The following is a 21,548-nucleotide window of genomic DNA, read 5'->3' on the forward strand; positions in this document are numbered from 1 at the left end:
AAATATAATCCTGGGGGCGTGGTGGTAATGAAGACTAAATTTTTTATGATCTTAAAGGGAAGAGGCTCTTCTAAACATAATACAAAACCCAAAAAGAAAATGACTGATAAATCTAATTATGTCTAAGCTGGAATATTCTGTACAAATGATTAAAACACAAAACACTTAAGACAAACTGTAAGAAATACCACATACAGATGATAAAGAACCAATTTCCTTAATATACAATAAGCTCTTATAAATTGATTAGAAAAGGACTTAATAGAAAAATGGGTAAATAGCAGAGACTTTATAGTAAGAAAATACAAATGGCCAATAAACAATAAAATGATCACTCATAATAATACAATGCAAATCAAAAGTTTCTATTAATAAAGACTGATAACAATTTAAGAGTAGATATGTCCAGTATTAGAGACATGGGAAAATTTTTGAAGTATTAAATTGGTATAGCCTTTCTGGTGGCCTTTTTCACTCATTCAAGTTACAAAATATGTATTAAACAACTGTTTTTTTTTTTGCAGTACGCGGGCCTCTCACTGTTGTGGCCTCTCCCGTTGCGGAGCACAGGCTCTGGACACGCAGGCTCAGCGGCCATGGCTCACGGGCCCAGCCGCTCTGCGGCATGTGGGATCTTCCCGAACCGGGGCATGAACCCGTGTTCCCCGCATCGGCAGGCGGACTCGCAACCACTGCGCCACCAGGGAAGCCCTAAACAACTGTTTTAAGTGAAGTACTATTCAAGGTGCTAAAGAATACAGTGATGAATCTTTTAAAGAATACAGTGATGAAGCTCCCTGCCTAGAGCTCCCTAGAGACAAAAAACTAACACATGTAATTAAGGCCTGACTGAATGATGAGAAAGAGCTAGCCATTAGTAGAATTAGAAGAATGTTTCAGGCAAAGGGGACTAGAAGCTTAAGCACATAAAGTGGAAAGATGTTTGTGTTTTTGAAGAACAAAAAGCATACCACTGCAGCTGAAGTGTAGTCAACATGGAAGACAGTGGCAAGAGATGAGCGAGGAGAGGGAGACAGAAGATGAACCCAAAGGGTTTTGAGGGTCAAGGTAAGAAATTTTGATTTTATTTTAATTGCAATGGAAAACCATTGTGTTTTAAGCAGGATCCCTATGATCTGACTTGGGCTTTACAAAGATGGCTCTCATGTTTCCAACTGCAGGAAAACATGAGGGAACAGTACTGGAAGCAGCATGTATGGAGAAGAGAAAATGATGGTTTGAATTAGAGTGGTAGCAGGAAAGATGGTAAAGAATAGTTAAGTTCAGGATACAGCTAGAAAAGTAAAAGCCTTGGTTTTTATGCATAGGATTTTGGCCTGAGCAGCAGGATGAGAAGTGATGTCATTAACTGAGATAATAACGATAATGAAAATAATAATAATAGTTAACATTTACTGAGCACTATATGCCAGGCACTATTCTTGGCCCCTACCCAGTAACTCATTCAGCCCTTAGAACTCCATACACTTATGTATATTCCTCTTTTGTGGATGAGAAAACTTAAGTCAGACACATAAAGTAACTTGCCCAAGATTGTATAACTTATGTCACACCAAAATTGGATTAGAACCCAAGGAGCTCACTCTCTTTAACCACTACACCAAAATAAGACTTTGAATATTAGAAGAGGAGCAAGTTTGGGTACCGTTGAACATTTAAATGTGTGTTCCCTTTGACTTCAAAATTTTACTTCTAGAGATCTATGCCACAGTGGTACATGCATATATACAGAAGATACAAGTATAAGGGTGTTCACTGCTGCACTGTTTGCAAAAGCAGAAACTTCAAGCTGCTGAAATAATTGATGAGACCAATTAGACGATTTCTTGTACATAACAAGGGAAGCCTATGCAGAATAAGAAAGTTCTATAGAAACGTATATAGAAAATGTTATGATACTCTCAAAAAATTTAAATAGGGACTTCCCTGGCAGTCCAGTGGTTAAGACTTTGCCTTCCAATGTAGGGAGTGCAGGTTTGATCCCTGGTCAGGGAGCTAAGATTCCACATGCCTCGTGGCTAAAAAACCAAAACATAAAACAGAAGCAATACTGTAAGAAATTCAATAAAGACTTTAAAAATTGTCCACATCAAAAACATCTTAAAAAAAAAAAGTTAAATAAGATGTTACCTTAAAAAAGTTTTAAAAAATATGTTAGCAAAATACTATGTGAATTTATCATAGAAGCATTTTCTACATCATCTTTTGTGTTCTCCAAGTATGACTCATAATCTACACCAGAGCCAGTAGTCTATAATTTATATTTTAAGTATATAAATCCCAAGTATTAAGATTTCTAAATAGCTTAGAAGACCTTCTTAGCCGCTATTATCTTTTTTAAAAAAACAAGATCAAGGGCTTCCCTGGTGGCGCAGTGGTTGAGAGTCCGCCTGCCGATGCAGGGGATGTGGGTTCGTGCTCTGGTCCGGGAAGATCCCACATGCCGTGGAGCGGCTGGGCCCGTGAGCCATGGCCGCTGAGCCTGCACGTCGAGAGCCTGTGCTCCGCAATGGGAGAGGCCACAACAGTGAGAGGCCTGCGTACCGCAAAAAAAAAAGACCAGAAAGAAAGAAAAATTTCTTTTCAATGTGAAATATTTAGCCACATTAAAAATTCTGCCAAATGTTTATAATCTTTTGTTACATTTTAACAATTTCAGAGGATATACCTGGGTTCAAAAAAACAGCAAAGCTGAATTTTTCTTGGGTGTCTTAATCTAAAGCATTTTAAAGTAGAATTTGAAAAATGTCATTATCTTGTTTTTGCAAAATGCGAACACTATGACCCCAATTTTATAAAAGACTTTTTTAAAAAAAATCACACATGTATATATGTCCATTTTACACATATTAGTATAGTTATAGGGTCATGGAAAAAACTATGAAAGTATCTACTTCAGGTTGTTTCCATTGGTACCAGGGGGAAAGGAAGGAGTGGGGGGTTTGCGGTAGGTATGTGGAAGAAGGGTGTCAGTTAGCAAAGAAAGAAAAAGACACAATACAATAAAGACTAAACTGTGCAAGCATATAAGAACTTTGTCATAAAGGCCTGAAGAAAGGAAGCATTTCAGAATAAAATGAGTAGAACAAGCCTAGTATAGATACACAGAGGAGGCACTACATGTACTCTGTAAGGGTACACTGGCTAAAGGTTAGTTTACACACTATAGGGTTGACAAACTACGGAGTATCAGAACCTACTGTGCAGGCTTTATATTTAGTTGTATATAAAGTTTAGTAAATTATACAGACTTCTCATTAGAGGCAAAAAGTGAAAGAAAAATACAATTATGTTGTAGGTTAGGATATGCACAAGACAGAGAAGAGAGGATTTGCTTTCTAGGCCTAGTTCTACTCCTAACTAGCAATGTGTCATTGGGTAAATTATTCTTTCTCTCTAATCCTCATTTTACTTACCTGTAAAACAACAGGGACTAGAATTCAGTTTCCAAGGTCTCTTCTAGTTCTGACATTCTACAATTCTACTCCATAAACTATAATTACTGAAGAGTTGCCAGTTATTTTTTCAAAACCCTATTAATACCAAGAATTTAACAGAAGAAAGCTAGCAAACCTGTGCCTGAAGTAGTCGCAGCTGTCTGTCTTGCTCTGTGACGAACCTGTACGCATCCGGAGATAGTCCCATCATTCCATTATCTGACCCAGTCTTGGGTGTGTGCACGCATACTGCACAAGGCCATGGGTTACATGAGTCCACGTGTGGAGGTAGTCTTGCCACAGGCGATGGTTCTACATTGCTGTGGGAAGAACAACCCCCCATGTTTCCCTGAGGTCTCAAGGCTACAGGCCTACTTGAGGAACAGAATGCATTATGATCCTGAGCTGGACATCCACTTGGATGAAATAATGAATGTTTTTGAAGGGCTTCAGACTGGAGGTCTTGAGTGGATCCTACTGTATTCATTCCTTGCCAAGAATTTATTGGACTATATTGAATACGGCCATGATGCTGAAAACAATTGCAAACACTTGTGGAATAGTAAGATGGTGGTGGGGGAGTAGGTATCTGAAATTCCATTGGTCTTCCTGAATTATGGGGTGAAAAACCAAAATTGTGTGGGTGGGACTGTGGGGCAAAGGAAGACTGCCTGGAATTAAATGTGGAGGATCTTACAGGATACTCTTCTTTGTGTACATTTCCAGCAGAAACTGTTTGAAGCTTTTCAGATGCCTCAAGAGATGGTCCATTAAAAGAAGATGGTTTAACACTGCTCCTGATATGGGGGTTCCCTTTCTTACAGGTAGATGGCCGTCTTACTTTGCAGTGTCTCAAAGGAGCAGTGTCCTGGTTTAATTGATTTGGTAGCCCTCTCAAGGAAGGCTCTCCAGCTTCAACTTCTGGGCTGTGTTTCTCATCATAAAGCTGCGGCTGCAATGGCTCAAAGTGTTCAGAATGGTTAATCAATAAAGGAGGATTTTCATTATTCACCATTTCCAGTGGGTTAGGCACAGGGTTTGATTCTATGAAGTTGCCATCCAATACAAGTGAAAGTTCAGGAACTGATGGCTGGATCTTAGAAACCTGTAAGTGGGAAAGAAATTAAAGAGGAAAAAGTACCTTTTAGGATAATGATATATGCTTCATTTTCCTTTGATTAGTATTTTCCAAATTACATCCAGTTATTTATTAAAAAGTGTTTATTCTTTATTTAGACAGTTAACAAATATTTTCTGGGCATCCATGTGCTAGTACTAGAAATGCAACTGTGAACAAAATAAATAAGGTCCTTGCCCTCACAAACTTATTTAACAATGAAACTCCTTTCATTGGAACACTGATTAATGTTGCTTAGATCACAGAACACAATATGAGAAACTATGTTATAACAGACTTCTTTTTACCCTCTCTGAAAAAAAAATTATCAGACCTGATGCTTCAACACATCTAGTAAAGAATAATGTTTCTGCATCTTAAATAAGGGTCTTCCAATAAGTATTCAGAATATTCTACTAAGTGAAATTATTCACTGCTATTCCTTTTACTGATACCAACTGAAAGAGTTGGAAGAGAGCCAAAAAGAATAAACAAAATACTAGCTGTGGCGAATTTGGTTATAATTTAATATTAATTTTAAAAAGCCTTTCTCATTCCTTTTTCTTCTAATAAGTAATTAAGACACAACAATTCTAAAATAACCCACTAGTTGGCCTCAATAAAAAAATTATGGCAGGTTATTAGCAATCTCCAAAAGGAAATAGAATGTTTTCTCAGAATATGGTAATAAGAAACGATGTTGAGCTCTGGTTAATGTACAGAATGTTGAGTCTATATGGGTTAAAAGCACCAGATTCTGAAACTAAACCTCCTAAATCACTAGGTTTACCAAATCCCAAACTTCCTGAATTCCAGCTTTACTACTTAATAGTTATATAATCCTAGGTAGGTAACTTAACCAATCTGTTCCTCAGTTTTCTCTGGGAATAATAATTATATATACTTATTACAATATGTGCACATATTCATATATATTATTACATATAATAATTACATGTACCTGTGAGGAATATATATATATCTTTTTATATACAGTCAAAGCCATATACATATAGATAGCTATAGATATCTTAGAATGAACTTAAGGAAGTTTTAGGTAATATTATTGAGTGCTTTAACATGAAGAGACTTCTAGGTTTCTAATCACAAAGGTGAGTTCTAAGATCAGTGATACCTTCTGACTCACTGGATGAGGACTAGGAATTGGTCTTGGAGAAACATCTTCATCTTCAACACCAGAGTCATGATCACTTATTGGCATTTTCCCTGGAGGTAACTTTTGAGAAGACCTAAAGAACAGAGGGGAGAAAATATAAATCTTCAGTAATTTAGTTTTCATTTGTTCTTTCTTTCTGAAGCTGAATAAAGTCCTTTAATAAGCCACAATAGTATCTGGATCATTTAATTTAGTATCTGACAACCAAAAATTATTTTATTTTTTCAGGCCAGTGCCAGATGATCAGGAAAGCTGAGCCAGTCAGACTCATGCTTAATAATCTACCCTCTTCTCCTGATCATGGCAAGTTTAACCCAGTTATTCTTTTTTTTAAATTTATTTTTAATTGAAGTATAGTTGAATTACAATGTTGTTAATTACTGCTGTACATCAAAGTGACTCAGTTATCTATCTATCTATCTATCTATCTATATATATACACACACACACACACACACACACACACACGCACGTGCGGGCACACATACATTCTTTTCCATTATAGTTTATCACAGGATACTGAATGTATTTCCCTGTGCTATACACAGTAGGATCTTGTTGTTTATCCATTCTATATATACCAGTTTGCACTGATAATCCCAAACTCCTAACCCAACCTTCTCCCGCCCCCCTCCCCCTTGGCAACAAGAAGTCTGTTCTCTACGTCCCTGATTTTGTTTCTGTTTCACAGGTAGGTTCATTTGTGTCATATTTTAGATTCCACACATAAGTGGCATCATACGGTATTTGTCTTTCTCTTTCTGACTTACTTCACTTAGTATGATTATCTCTAGTTGCATCCATAACCCAGTTAATCTTAATGTCATAATAAAGCAATAGTTACTGAGCATTTTCTGATTAACCACTTAGGGGAGTATAGAAATTAATAAGATACAGAGCTTGCCATCAAAAATTTATTATCTGATAAGAGAGATGTATACTCACTGTATTAAACATACTGCATTAAACACTGTGTTAGAAAGAAAAATCCAGTAAGGAATTACATTTTCCTATGTACTTATATCTGTGATGGTAAAAAACTCTGAGACATTAATTGAAATACCTCCTTCCATTTAGTCAGTTGAAGTTATTGTGTCACAGGTGCCATGTCCCAATAGAACACAGAAAAATTTTAAGTGCTGGTACTGAGTTTCAAAAGCTGAAATTAGAGTTTAAGACTAAAATTTGAAAGACTATACGCATCCAGTTTTTTTCCATCCTAAACTAAATAAAATCTCAGTAGATGAGGTAAGGAAGACAAAAGAAAAGCCAGAAGGAAGCTAAGAGAGCTTAGACATCAATGGAACTCCTAAGAAAGGGTCCTGTCTCCTTAGCAGGAGAACAACAGAAACCCCCAAGTAGATATGGAAGATTTGACAGCAGAATAGACCTTAGTCCCAAACCCTGATAGTCTGTAGAGGCAAACACAGAGTTCTTTCTGTGCCAAGGTGCTGCAAGGAAACAATCTTACAAAGCTCTCCTCCCACACCCAAGAAGGACATGGAGAACACAGAGTGATATTCCATATGCCTCAGTGCAGCATGGGATTGACCCAGAGAGCCAGTGACCTGAATAGGGTAAGGAGGTTGCAGCAGGATCCTGCACAAACCAACTGCTAAAAACCAGATGCAAATGAAGACACCTCAGGGACTTCCCTGGTGGCGCAGTGGTAAGACTCCACGCTCCCAATGCAGGGGGCCTGGGTTTGATCCCTGGTCAGGGAACTAGATCCCACATATATGCCTCAACTAAGGAGCCAGCAAGCGGCAACTAAAGAGCCTACAAGCCAGAACTAAGGAGTCTGCCTGCTGCAACTAAGACCTGGTGCAACCAAAGAAAGAAAGAAAGAAAGAAAACACCTCAGCAGATGGCTGAGTGGTGTGGATGGATGATAATCATGTCACCCCACATCACCAGTAGTGGCAGAGCATTAGTCCCCTCTAAATTACATATAATCTCAGAAGAAACAGACCTTGAATTAACTGAAATTTGGCTTCTATAACTAAGCAAAATGAATAGGGGCTCAAAATAGAAATTAATTTCAATTACTTTTTTTTTTGGCTGTGGCACCGCGCGGCTTGTGGGATCTTAGTTCTCCAACCAGGGATCAAACCCAGGCCCCAGCAGTGAAAGCACGCTGTCCTAACCACTAGACCGCCAGGGAATTCCCTCAATTACTTTTAAAAAGAAAAAAAGTAGGGGACTTCTCTGGTGGTCGACTGGTTAAGACTCTGCACTTCCAATGCCGGGGAATCGGGCTCGATCCCTGGTTGGGGAACTAAGATCCCACATGCTGCACCAAAAAAGAGAAAAGAATAAAAACAAAAAAAGTTACATTTTGGGTATACCTGAGTTTGTGGCAAGGAATCAATATTTGCTACATACTTACTTATGATAAACATATACAAATATACACATAGATACACACATATAAAATTTCCCAACGCTGAGCAATAAAATCCATTTCTGAGGGACTTCCCTGGCCATCCAGTGGTTAAGACTGCGCTTTCACTATAAGGGGTGCAGGTTCAATCCCTGGTCAGGGAACTAAGATCCTACATGCTGCGTGGCACAGCCAAAAAAACACAAAAAACAAAAAATATTCATTTCTGAGCTTTTTTAGCACCCAAGACAAAAAGAAAAAAATGTTGTATAATTTTAATACCAGTTATCTAGGTAAGATAAACATTTTATTAAAATTAAAATCTAAAAATAAGTGATCCTTGGGGCTTCTCTGGTGGCGCAGTGGTTGAGAGTCCGCCTGCCAATGCAGGGGACACGGGTTCGTGCCCTGGTCCGGGAAGATCCCACATGCCGCAGAGCGGCTGGGTCCGGGAGCCATGGCCGCTGAACCTGTGTGTCCGGAGCCTGTGCTCCGCAACGGGAGAGGCCACAACAGTGAGAGGCCCGTGTACCGCAAAAAAAAAGAAAGAGTAAAAATAACTGATCCTTATCAAAGCTTTGGTCAGAGTTGAAAGTAGACACGGCTGGACTTCCCTGGTGGTGCAGTGGTTAAGAATCCACCTGCCAATGCAGGGGACACAGGTTTGAGCCCTGGTCCCAGAAGATCCCACATGCCGCGGAGCAGCTAAGCCTGTGCACCACAACTACTAAGCCTGCGCTCTAGAGCCCAAGAGCCACAACTACTGAGTCCATGTGCTACAACTACTGAAGCCCGTGGGCCTAGAGCCTGTGCTTGACCACAACAGAAGCCACCGCAATGAAGAGCAACCCCCGCTCGCTGCAACTAGAGAAAGCCCATGCACAGCAATGAAGACTCAATGCAGCCAAACATAAATAAGTAAATTAATAAATTAAAAAAAAGAAAATAGACACGGTTTTTCAACAATGTTAAAGAAATTCCAAGTGTCCCCTTAATTTGGCTTTTTCTTCCATAAACATTCAATAAAAGCTTGAATAAAACCTTAAACCTTAAGACAATGAAGGTGGTCCTGCAAGTCTGTAAGAATATAGTTTTCTGCTGATCTAACCCGCTTCAAGAATAACTTAAGGGCTTCCCTGGTGGCGCAGTGGTTGAGAATCTGCCTGCTAATGCAGGGGACACGGGTTCGAGCCCTGGTCTGGGAGGATCCCACATGCCGTGGAGCAACTAGGCCTGTGAGCCCCAACTACTGAGCCCGCGCGTCTGGAGCCTGTGCTCCGCAACAAGAGAGGCCGCGATAGTGAGAGGCCCGCGCACTGCGATGAAGAGTGGCCCCCACTTGCCGCAACTAGAGAAAGCCCTCGCAGAGAAACGAAGACCCAACACAGCAAAAATAAATAAATAAATAAACTCCTACCCTCAACATCTTCTTAAAAAAAAAAAAGAATAACTTAAAATGCCCAAAGATAGCATATACCTCAGACATCTTTCTAATCCCCAGAACCTGTGAATATGTTAGTGTAAAAGGAAAAAGGGAGTTTGCCGATATGATTAAGTATCTTGAGATGTGGAGGCTCAATGTAATCACAATGGTCCTTATAAGTTGGAGGCAAGATGGTCAGGCAGAGAAGGAGATATGAGGAGGATAGAAGTCAGAGAGAGATTTGAAGATGCTATGCTGCTAGCTTTGAAGATGGAGTAAGACAAGGAATGCAGGTGGCCTCTAGAAGCTGGAAAAGGGAATATGGATTCACCACTAAAGCTTCCAAAAGGAATGCAGCCCTACCATCACTTTGATTTTAGCCCCAAAGATCCATTTTGGACTCCTGACCCCCAGAACTAGAAGATAATAACTTTGTATTGTTTGAAGTCACTTAAGTTTGTGGTACTTCGTTAGAATAGCAATAGGAAACCAATATGGATATAGTCATAATTCCCATTTTACAGATGGGATAGTGATGTTTACAACCAAGACTTGAACACATATATGTCTTATACCATAACCTGAACTCACAACTATTATGTTATGTAGCCTCTATAAATAGTTGGCATAGCTGGCACTTATTTTAAAACTGTATCATAGTTAACTTCCACCTACAGAATCAAGTGTTAAGGACAGATGAATGAATGCTATTTAAAAAAGGTCAAGGGGCTTCCCTGCTGGCGCAGTGGTTGAGAGTCCGCCTGCCGATGCGGGGGACACGGGTTCGTGCCCCGGTCCGGGAAGATCCCACATGCCACGGAGCGGCTGGGCCCGTGAGTCATGGCCGCTGAGCCTGCGCGTCCGGAGCCTGTGCTCCGCAACGGGAGAGGCCACAACAGTGAGAGGCCCGCGTACCGCAAAAAAAAAAAAAAAAAAAAAAGGTCAAGCTAGGGACTTCCCTGGTGGTCCAGTGGTTAAGACTCAGTGCTCCCAACGCAGGGGGCGCGGGTCTGATCGCTGTTCGGGGAATTAAGATCTTGCGTGCCAGGCGGCACGGCCAAAAAAACAAAGCTATTTTCTCAATAATTGCAATAATCTATAATGAACCTTATACCTGCTTGTTTCTCATACAAGATACTAAACAGATAGTATTAAAGAGGCCCAAAGATAGGTTAAGGTTATAATGAAAAAGTTGAGAAAAGGACAAATCAGTTGTAAGTGCAAGTTAAAAATAACAATAGTTTCTGAGCTACAGAATCAAAGAATAAACCAGCATTCCAAAGTAACTTTTAAATGAGGTTATTAAATACTTGGCAAATATTAACTTAATTTAATGGACCTCTCAAATAATACAGAAAATTCAACACTCCATTACTGAACTATAAATTCCATGAGGAAAGGGATCGTGTCTGCATCTGTTTTTAATACCACTATATCCCCAGCTCTTAGCACATTATCAGGCACATAGTAAAATAAATGAGAAAGCTAGAATAGGGATATGAAGGGTTAATTTTATGTGTCAACTTGGCTAGGCCACAGTAGCCAGATTTTTGGTCATACATTATTCTAGATGTTTCTGTGAAGGTGTTTTTAAGATGAGATTAACATTTAAATCGGTAGACTCTGAGTAAAGCATATAATCCTCCATAATGTGGGTGGGTCTCATCCAATCAGCTGAATGCCTTAATAGAACAAAGACTGACCTCCCCAAGAGGAGGGAATTCTGCCAGTTGACTACCTTTGGACTCTAACTGCAACTTTTCTCAGGCTGCCAGCCTACCCTGCAGAATTTGGCCCTGACAAGCCTCCCCAACTGCACAAATCAATTCCTTAAAACAAATCTCTCTATGTATATATATCCTGTCGCTTCTGTTTCTCTGGAGAACCCTAATACAAAGGAAATATCTACTTTACCACAAAAGGTATATATGGACCCAAAAATTCACAACCATTATTTAATATTCTCCAAGTGCATTTGCTTTAAAAGTTTTTTTAGGTAGAGGAGTTATTTTTTATAGTAGTTTATCAGATAGGCCTAGGTTTAATACTACAAGGAAGGGAAGAAGAGAAGGCAAACTAAACAAAAACAGGATGCTTCTTCTTAAACAAGATAATGTCTCGACAAATACTTTTGTTCCCCTATGTAATAAATCAACTCAAGTGAGAACCATATTAGAGTTGTCACTTCATTAAAATTATCATCCAACTTCTGAGTATGAAGCAATGCATTTAAAGCAATGATACCTATGGTAAAAGATTTACAAATAGTTTCCTCAGAAATATTTAGGGAGTTACTTTAATTACTCACCAAAAAACTAATAAAATTAATTTAAAAAGTACACATGACAATAAATATCTTTTACCTCTTAATTGAAAGATTCTTGGAAACTTTGTTAAAAAACTCTCTTTCTGCATTCTGGCCTTCAGCACTCAGTTCAAAATAGACTGGGTTTTTGTCAGAAGGTTCAACATTCTGAAATAAAGTACGTCATACTTTGAGATGTGACTTACATAGACACCAGAGAATTCTATTTAGATGACAAGTAGCTCTGAAACACTGGGGGGAAGGCGACTTCTGATTTCTGAAACTATAATCTTTTTAAAAAAAAAATCATTCTTTCAACTGAGATATAATTGACATATGACATAATACTTTCAGGTGAACAACGTAATGATTCAATATTTGAATATACTGTGAAACACACACTACAATAAATCTAGTTAACCATCCATCACCATGCAGAATGATAAATATTTTCTTATAAGAACTTTCAAGGACTTCCCTGGTGGCGCAGTAGTTGGGAATCCATCTGCCAATGCAGGGGACACGGGTTCGACCCGTGGTCCTGGGGGTATCCCACATGCTGCAGAGCAACTGGGCTCATGCGCCACAGCTACTGAGCCTGTGCTCTGAAGCCCACGAGCCACAGCTTCTTGGCCCCTGTGCCACAACTGCTGGAGCCCGTGCGCTGGGAGCCTGAGCTCTGCAACGGCAGAGGCCACCACAATGAGAGGCCTGCACAACGCAACGAGGGGTGGCTCCTGCTCGCTGCAACTAGAGAGCCTGCGCACAGCAACGAATACCCAACGCATCCAAAAGGTAAATCAAATAAATAAATTAAAAAAAAAAGAACTTTCAAAATACAATATAGCATTATTAACTATACTCACCATGCTGTATATTACATCCCCATTACTTATTTACTTTATAACTGGAAGTTTGTACCTTTTGACCACCTTTGGCCATTTTGGCCACCCTCAAACACTGCCCCCCCCAACCTCTTGCAAACCACCAATCTGTTCTCTGTGTCTGTGAGTTCAATGAAATGTTTTTTTTTTGTTGTTTAAATACTGCACATATAAGTGACATACGGTATTTGTCTTTCTGTTTTATTTATTTCACTTAGCACAATGCCCTCAAGGTCCATGTATGTTGTCACAAATGGCAGGATTTCCTTCCTTTTTTTACAGCTGAATATTTTCTCATTATATTAATATGATATAATGTAATATAATATAAGATAAATTACATTTTCTTTATCCATTCACCCATCCATGGACACTTAGGTTGCTTTAATATCTTGGCTATTGTAAATAATGCTGCAATTAACATGGTGGTACACATATCTTTTTGAATTAGTGTTCTTTTTTCCTTTGGATAAATACCCAGAAGTGGAATTGCTGAATCATATGGTTCTATTTTTATGCAACCTTTTTAAAAAACTATCCGTCTCCCTACTACATAAATGAAAGTAAAAACCTAATTATCTTTACTATGTAACTTACTCAGTAACCAGGGATTCAGTTAAAATAGTAACTTTGAAATGAACATACAATCTGAAGAATAAAATGAGTGATATATATGTGAGATATGTCTCTAAAATGGAAATAGACCTCATTTAAGATGATTATGTTTATAATTTAAACACAAAAACTTGATTCATGAATCAATACAACCTATAAATGAAATTAAAGGCACAAAATAAGATCTGAGTGGTAACACATGGTTATTTAGGGCTAGTAAAATTTTTTTTTAATTTAATTTATTTATTTTTGGCTGCGTTGGGTCTTTGTTGCTGTGCGTGGTCTTTCGCTAGTTGCAGCGAGCGGGGGCTACTCTTTGTTGCAGTGCACGGGCTTCTCATTGCGATGGCTTCTCTTGTTGTGGAGCATGGGCTCTAGGCACGTGGGCTTCAGTAGCTGCGTCACATGGGCTCAGTAGTTGTGGCTCACGGTGTCTAGAGCACAGGCTCAGTAGTTGTGCAACACGGGCTTAGTTGCTCCACAGCATGTGCGATCTTCTGGGACCAGGGCTTGAACCCGTGTCCCCTGCACTGGCAAGTAGATTCTTAACCAATGAGCCACCAGGGAAGCCCGGGATAGTCAATATTTTTGTAAAAAAAAAAAAGCAGAATTATTGTTCATTTTTGGCCTTAGAATATTTTTACATAATGACATTTACGGTTTCAAAGATCTACTTTTTCTGCGACCATCACCTAAATGTATTGGGTTGGCCAAAAAGTTCTTTCAGGTTTTTCCATAAGATCTTACAGAAAAACCCAAACGAATATTTTTGCCAGTCATATTAATCTATTCTGATTCCTAGGGTTATATATTATAGACACTGACTTTTAAGTAAGAGAAACCATTTGTTATACCCATACATTTAAAAATTAACAATCAGGACAAAGAAAACACTAAGATCACAAATTAACTCTCAATATCATAAAATGATACAACATATACATTAAATTCTTGATATAGTCTTCAAAGGTTTTAGGAAAACATGGGAAAGTTACTCTGTAGATAACGTTTGATCTTGCATTAGAATTTGGTGCTGGAGTTATGGCCTAAAATTTACAAAACAAAATTAATCATAAATGAATAAAGTTAATATTTAGTAAGATTGATTACAAATAAAGCCTAATAATTTGAGTACAACCCTGAATAGTCATAAGTGTGCTAGGAAATCAAATCACTTACTTTGAAAAGATGTAATGTTTCCTTACTAGTTAGTAGCTGGAATCGAAGGTCAGGTAACCTGCCATCACAAGGGAGGCATTCATAAAACTCAGGATCCTTATGTGTCACAGAATAGAGAACTATAATGAAATTTCCAGATTCTGAAAAAACCCTGGATAAAAAAATGCCATTTAATTAAAATTTACTGAGAATAACAAGAATACACTCAAAGAATTCTATGTGAGTCCCTCAATCTAGTTAATAGACTAACTAAACAGTCCAATTTTTGGAAGAAAACTGAGGGGCAAATTTATGCTTACTTTTTCCCTGACCAGGGATCGAACCCAAGCTCCCTTTAATGGAAGTGTGGAGCCTAACCACTGGACCACCAGGGAATTCCCTATGCTTACTTTTTAATGTTACTAATTTTTAATTTTTAAAATACATTTATTATAGAATACATATTCCTTGTAAATACTTTAAACAAAAACAGGAATGTATAAAATAGAAAATGAAAACATCCCATTCCACTCTCCAGTTTACAGTATTTACTTCCAGAATTTTCCCCTAGGCATATGCAAACATTTTATACAATTTAACAAAAACAAGGTACTATACACACTATTTGCATTTGTTCCTTTTTTTTTTTTTTTGAGGGAAAAGAGAAATAACATTTAATTAAAAGCACACAACATGATTACTAGTGTATTTCTAAACCACATATTCAATAGGTCTGTGATATAGTTTTTTTTTAAATTATTTTTTACTGGAGTATAGTTGCTTTACAATGTTGTGTTAGTTTCTGCTGTACAGCAGAGTGAATCAGTTATACGTATACATATATCCCCTTTTTTTAGATTTCCTACCCATTTAGGTCACCACAAAGCACTGAGTAGAATTCCCTGTGCTCTACAGTAGGTTCTCATTAGTTATCTATTTTATACATAGTAGTGTATACATGTTGATCCCAATCTCCCAATTCATCCCATCCTCTCCTTCCCCCCTTGGTATCTTTAAGTTTGTTCTCTACAACTGTGTCTCTATTTCTGCTTTGCGAATAAGTTCATCTGTACCATTTTTCTAGATTCCATATATAAGCGATATTATACAATATTTGTTTTTCTTTTTCTGACTTACTTCACTCTGTATGACAGTTTCCAGGTCCATCCACGTCTCTGCAAATGGCACTATTTCGTTCCTTTTTATGGCTGAGTAATAGTCCATTGTATATATGTACCACATCTTCTTTATCCATTCATCTGTTGATGGACATTTAGGTTGCTTCCACGTCCTGGCTATTGTAAATACTGCTGCAATGAACACTGGGGTGTATGTATCTTTTTGAATTATGACTTTCTTCAGGTATATGCCCAGGAATGGGATTGCTGGGTCATATGGTAGTTCTATTTTTAGTTTTTTAAGGAACCTCCATACTGTTCTCCATAGTGGCTCTACCAATTTACATTCCCACCAATAGTGTAGGAGGGTTCCCTTTTCTCCACACCGTCTCCAGCATTTATTGTTGTAGATTTTTTGATGATGGCCATTCTGACTGGTGTGAGGTGATACCTCATGGTAGTTGTGATTTGCATTTCTCTAATAATTAGTGATGTTGAGCATCTTTTCATGTGCCTCTTGGCCACCTGTATGTCTTCTTTGGAGAGATGTCTATTTAGGTCTTCTGCCCATTTTCTGATTGTTTGGGTTTTTTTTTGTTATTGAGCTGCATGAGCTGTTTGTATATTTTGGAGATTAATCCCTTGTCAGTTGCTTCATTTGCAAATATTTTCTCCCATTCTGAGGGTTGTCTTTTCATATTGTTTATGGTTTCCTTTGCTGTGCAAAAGCTTTAAAGTTTCATTAGGTCCCATTTATTTTTCTTTTTATTTTTATCACTCTAGCAGATGGGTCAAAAAAGATCTTGCTGTGATTTATGTCAAGGAGTGTTCTGCTTATGTTTTTTCCTCTAACAGTTTAATAGTGTCCGTCCTTACACTTAGGTCTTTAATCCATTTTGAGTTTGTTTTTGTATATGGTTTTAGGAAGTGTTCTAATTTCATTCCTTTACATGTAGCTGTCCAGTTTTCCCAGCACAACGTATTGAAAAGACAGTCTTTTCTCCATTATATATTCTTGCCTTCTTTGTCACAGATTAGGTGACCACAGGTGCATGGGTTTATCTCTGGGCTTTCTATCCTGTGCCATTGATCTATATTTCTGTTTTTGTGCCAGTACCATACTGTCTTGATTACTGTAGCTTTGATGTATAGTCTGAAGTCAGGGAGCCTGATTTCTCCAGCTGTTTTTCTTTCTCAAGATTGCCTTGGCTATCCGGGGTCTTTTGTTTCCATACCAATTGTACAATTTTTTGTTCTAATTCTGTGAAAAATGCCATTGGTAATTTGATAGGGATTGTACTGAATCTGTAGATTGCTGTGGGTAGTATAGCCATCTTCACAATATTGATTCTTCCAGTCCAAGAACATGGTATATATCTCTCCATCTGTTTCAACTTTGATTTCTTTCATCAGCATCTTACAGTTTTCTGAGTACAGGTTTTTTACCTCCTTAGGTAGGTTTATTCCTAGGTATTTTATTCTTTTTGTTGCAATGGTAAATGGGATTGTTTCCTTAATTGCATTTTGTATTTATTATTTGACAATCTTGGATTTCTTTCCCTGTCACTGTTCTATATTATACCTTAGACCTCCCTATTCTTTTTTAGTGACTATCCAGTATTACAATTTATAGATGTGCTATTATTGATTCACCTAGACTTTTAAAAGTGGATATTTAAATTATTCACAATAGTTCACTACTATAAGCACTGATAAAATGAACATTCATTTTATTATTCACTACATGACTCAACAAATATCTGTAAAGTAATCAAGAGTCCTTAAAATACACACCAAAACTCACTATTTAAAAATGCTTTTAGGGCTTCCCTGGTGGCGCAGTGGTTGAGAGTCCGCCTGCCGATGCAGGGGACACGGGTTCGTGCCCCAGTCCGGGAAGATCCCACATGCCATGAAGCGGCTAGGCCCGTGAGCCATGGCCGCTGAGTCTGCACGTCCGGAGCCTATGCTCCACAACGGGAGAGGCCACAACAGTGAGAGGCCCGTGAACCCAAAAAAAAAAAAAAAAAAACTTTTAGTAGTTTTCTCTACTTTGTAAAATGTTGAATGAAAGATAATTTGGGGATATATTACACTATTAACAAAACAAAGCAGTGAGGGTTTAGGAGGCAGAATGCCTATTCTGCTCAATTCCTCTCTCTAGGGTCAGACAAGACCACTGATCAGAATGCTGTAAAGTACTAACCTAAGCTATGCCAAGCAGTGCTGATACCTCCCTGGTTAAAGGCCGGCAGTAATTAAAGAGTCCAGGTATCAAAGAAATTCCCTAACCTTCATTTTAACAGAGAGAGCTTCAAAACTAACTTCACGAGGCATTTACTATCAATAAATAATTAAAGCAAGACCAGTCACTGATAATAAAACTTAATATTACTAATACGTTAAAATGAATATTTAATTTCTCTTTTATTGCAAATAAAACTATATTATATAATTAAAATAAAATGTAAAAAGTAGAACTGTAGCTTCTGGAGAAAAAACAAGAGATTTTCATTTCAATAAAAATCCTTTCTAAGCAAAATAGAAAAAAAAAAGATGGATAAATCGGACTTTAAAAAAAGTCTGGGGGCTTCCCTGGTGGCGCAGCAGTTGAGAGTCTGCCTGCTAATGCAGGGGACACGGGTTCGAGCCCTGGTCTGGGAAGGTCCCACATGCCGTGGAGCGACTGGGCCCATGAGCCACAACTACTGAGCCTGCGTGTCTGGAGCCCTGTGCTCCGCAATGGGAGAGGCCGCGATAGTGAGAGGCCCGTGCACCGCAATGAAGAGTGGCCACCGCTTGCCACAACTAGAGAAAGCACTCACACAGAAACGAAGACCCAACACAGCAAAAATAAATAAATAAATTAATACACACGTATTCACACAAACACAGTGGGATATTGGCTTAGAATGTATTGAACATATAATTAAAAGAAAAAAAAGTCTGGGAAAAAATATTAACCAAAGTGAAATGAAATGACAATCTGGGGGAAATAAATTTTTGCCACATATCTATACCAATACAAATACATATATGTATGTACACACGCACATTTTTTTTTTTTCACACGCACATTTTATAACATATTTATATACACATATATAAAATACTTGCAGCATATAACACATATTTTAAGAAATATATACTTTACATATTATATAAATGTATATATACAGAGAGTGAAAAAGAAAAAGAGAGCTTTTACAAAGCAATGTGAAAAAGATACACAACCCAACAGAATAATGGCAAGAGACATGATTAGGAGGTTCCCAGAAGATGAGATTATAAAACATCAGATTTGCAAAGATCAAAAGTCTAATAATGGGGGCATCCCTGATGGCGCAGTGGTTAAGGATCTGCCTGCCAGTGCAGGGGGCAAGGGTTCGATCCCTGGTCCAGGGAGATCCCACATGCCATGGAGCAACTAAGCCTGTGCGCCACAATTACTAAGCCTGCACTCTAGAGCCTGCAAGCCACAATTACTGAGCTCACACGCCACAACTACTGAACCCTGCGCACCTAGAGCCCATGCTCTGCAATAAGAGAAGCCACTGCAATGAGAAGCCTGCGCACCACAACGAAGAGTAGCCCCGGCTCCCCGCAACTAGAGGAAGCCCACGCCCCAACAAAGACCCAACGCAGACAAAAATTTTTAAAAAAAAGTCTAATAATGGCCTTCCAGTTACTTCTCTAAGGTCTTGTTGTTTTTCCCTTCCCTCACTCCTCTCCAGCCACGCTACTTCCTTGCTGTTCCTTGAAGATGCAAGGTGATCTTTCACCCACAGCTTTGTACCCATCATCCTGTGATACTGCCCCAGACAGCCACATGGCTTACTCCCCCATCTCAAGTCTTTGCCTGCCTGACTGCCCTATTTAAAACTGCAACCCTACCTGCCACTACCATAGACACAACATCCACCTCCCCTGCTTATTTCTCCACAGCACTCATCACCTTGTAAAATACTATTTATTTTACTTATTTTTTCTGTTTACTGCCTATCTCTGCAGGGTCTTTATTTTGTTTACTGTTTATTGCCAATATCATGAATAGTGCTTGGTACATAGTAGGTGCTCAACAAATACTTGTTCCACAGTGTTAGTGAGGGGATGGAGAAAACAGGCACTCTCAAACACTGTTGGAAAGATTACAAACTGATAGTCTTTGAAGCACAAATTGGCAATATCTACCAAAATTTAAAGTGATATACTATTTGACCCAGAAAAACCACTTTTAGGAATTTATTCCACAAATATACTAGTATATACACACAAAGATGTATACACAAAGTTGTCCGCAAGCAAAAGTAGTTTTTAAAATATAGTATATATTATTTACTATTCAGTTGTAAAATATGTGTATTAAATCTGTATGTGCCAAGATTTAGTAATGATTTCCAAGGTATAATGATATAAAGAAAAAGCAACAGAGAAAGGTAGAACGGTTTGATCCCATTTGTGATTTAACTTTTACAGACCAGGGAAGGGTGTTATTTGTCTATGCATTGGTATTTCAAGAAGGAAGCACAAGATACTCCTTTAACAGTGATTGTCTCTGGGGATAGGATCTGGGGAAATGTGATGGAAGAGACATTTTTATTATGTATCTTTATATATATCTGATTTATTGCCATGTACTTATACTGCCTTTTTTTTTTTTTATACTGCCTTTTCATTAAAGTTTTTTTAAAAAAGTGTATTATAGCCACCAAAGCAGACAGAAACAGACTCGAATTTTCATTTAATAGATGAAGAAAGTAAGAGGCAAATAATGGCAACATGTACAAAATAACAAAATTAAATGAGGAGTTGAGGTTAGAAATAAAGTTTCCCTATTAGTTCCAATGCTTGTGCTTTAGTTCCAAGAACATTAAACTTCATCCCAAGTGTTTGTTAAGGTACTATCAGCAGCACAGGGTAACAATAAAACACTTGAAACAAATTCAAACTCATTTTCAGTCACTTCCATGAAAATTAATCTTTTTTATAAAATAGAATGCTAGAGTAGATGATCCCTAGGGTTTTTTTCCCACTCATAAAAAGTATGTCTTTTGTGTTACAGTACTGTCATTAGGCAAGTAAATTCCTTCACATTTCCAAGTATAGCACAATGTCACCTTTTTTGTCTGGTTTTATTCCCATTTAATATAATGTTTGACTTCCTTAGTGTGCCTGTTCTTCTGGTTTCTAAGTATTATAAAAGGTTAAGGCATTGCATGAACTTTAAATAACACCAGTAAAACATGAATGGAGGTAAAGATCAAAATAAAACCCTACAGAAAAAAATATCACTTACCTTTCTTGAATAGAAGAACTGAACATGTATCGCAAGCAGCAAGCCCACACCTGAGGACTATAGATATGTATAATTCCAGACAGCCAGCTAAAACAAAAAATAGAAATTAAAAACTATAGTCATTTTATAAATTAGTACTTAACATCCTTTAGATTATGCTCTTCTCAAGGTAATGTGGCAGAAATTCTTGGCATTCATCAGGAACAGATTAAAGGGCTCATAAATAAGAAATCTATGAACATTAAACCATGCTGATAATTAAGAGGGAGACTATAGACATATAACCATAGACAGATTCAGAGACAGAGCACTACTTTCTGTCCTCTTCCACTGAAATGATGGTAAAACTGTGGGAAAGAAAATGGTTAACAATGGAGGTGAAAGCAGAAATCAATTAGAATCAATTAGCCTGCACTAGAAAGAATAGGCTGAATTAGGGGAGAAAGAAGTTAGCAGCCTAAAACCATAGAGTTATTGAGAGGATTTAAGTCTATAATTATACAGGTAGGCTGAAAAACAGAAAACCCTTTAAAAAAATTTTTTTTTATTATTTTCTTAAGTATTTATTCATTTATTTTGGCTGCACTGGCTCTTAGTTGCAGCATGCAAACTCT

The 21,548-nt window shown here is 38.0% G+C and overlaps 1 protein-coding gene across 5 annotated transcripts in view; it reads right to left on the reverse strand.

Annotated features, from left to right (window-relative positions):
* The window catches only part of STIL (STIL centriolar assembly protein), a 62,286-nt gene that overhangs the window by 18,929 nt on the left and 21,809 nt on the right, over positions 1-21,548 (reverse strand). For 4 of the 5 annotated variants that reach the window (XR_004346069.1, XM_032607272.1, XM_032607262.1 and 1 more), the window contains 5 exons: positions 20,935-21,021; positions 14,542-14,692; positions 11,922-12,031; positions 5,711-5,825; positions 3,595-4,563 (listed from right to left, as the gene is read on the reverse strand). Coding sequence is in view for 4 of the 5 variants with exons in the window: in XM_032607272.1 (XP_032463163.1) it covers positions 3,595-4,563; positions 5,711-5,825; positions 11,922-12,031; positions 14,542-14,692; positions 20,935-21,021 (1,432 nt within the window). In the remaining variant the exon portion in view is untranslated. The remainder of the gene's footprint in view (positions 1-3,594; positions 4,564-5,710; positions 5,826-11,921; positions 12,032-14,541; positions 14,693-20,934; positions 21,022-21,548) is intronic. The other variant, XM_032607292.1, reaches the window with a different exon arrangement.

The sequence above is a fragment of the Phocoena sinus genome, chromosome 1, assembly GCF_008692025.1.
Source record: "Phocoena sinus isolate mPhoSin1 chromosome 1, mPhoSin1.pri, whole genome shotgun sequence".
In the NCBI taxonomy this organism is placed as follows: domain Eukaryota; kingdom Metazoa; phylum Chordata; class Mammalia; order Artiodactyla; family Phocoenidae; genus Phocoena; species Phocoena sinus.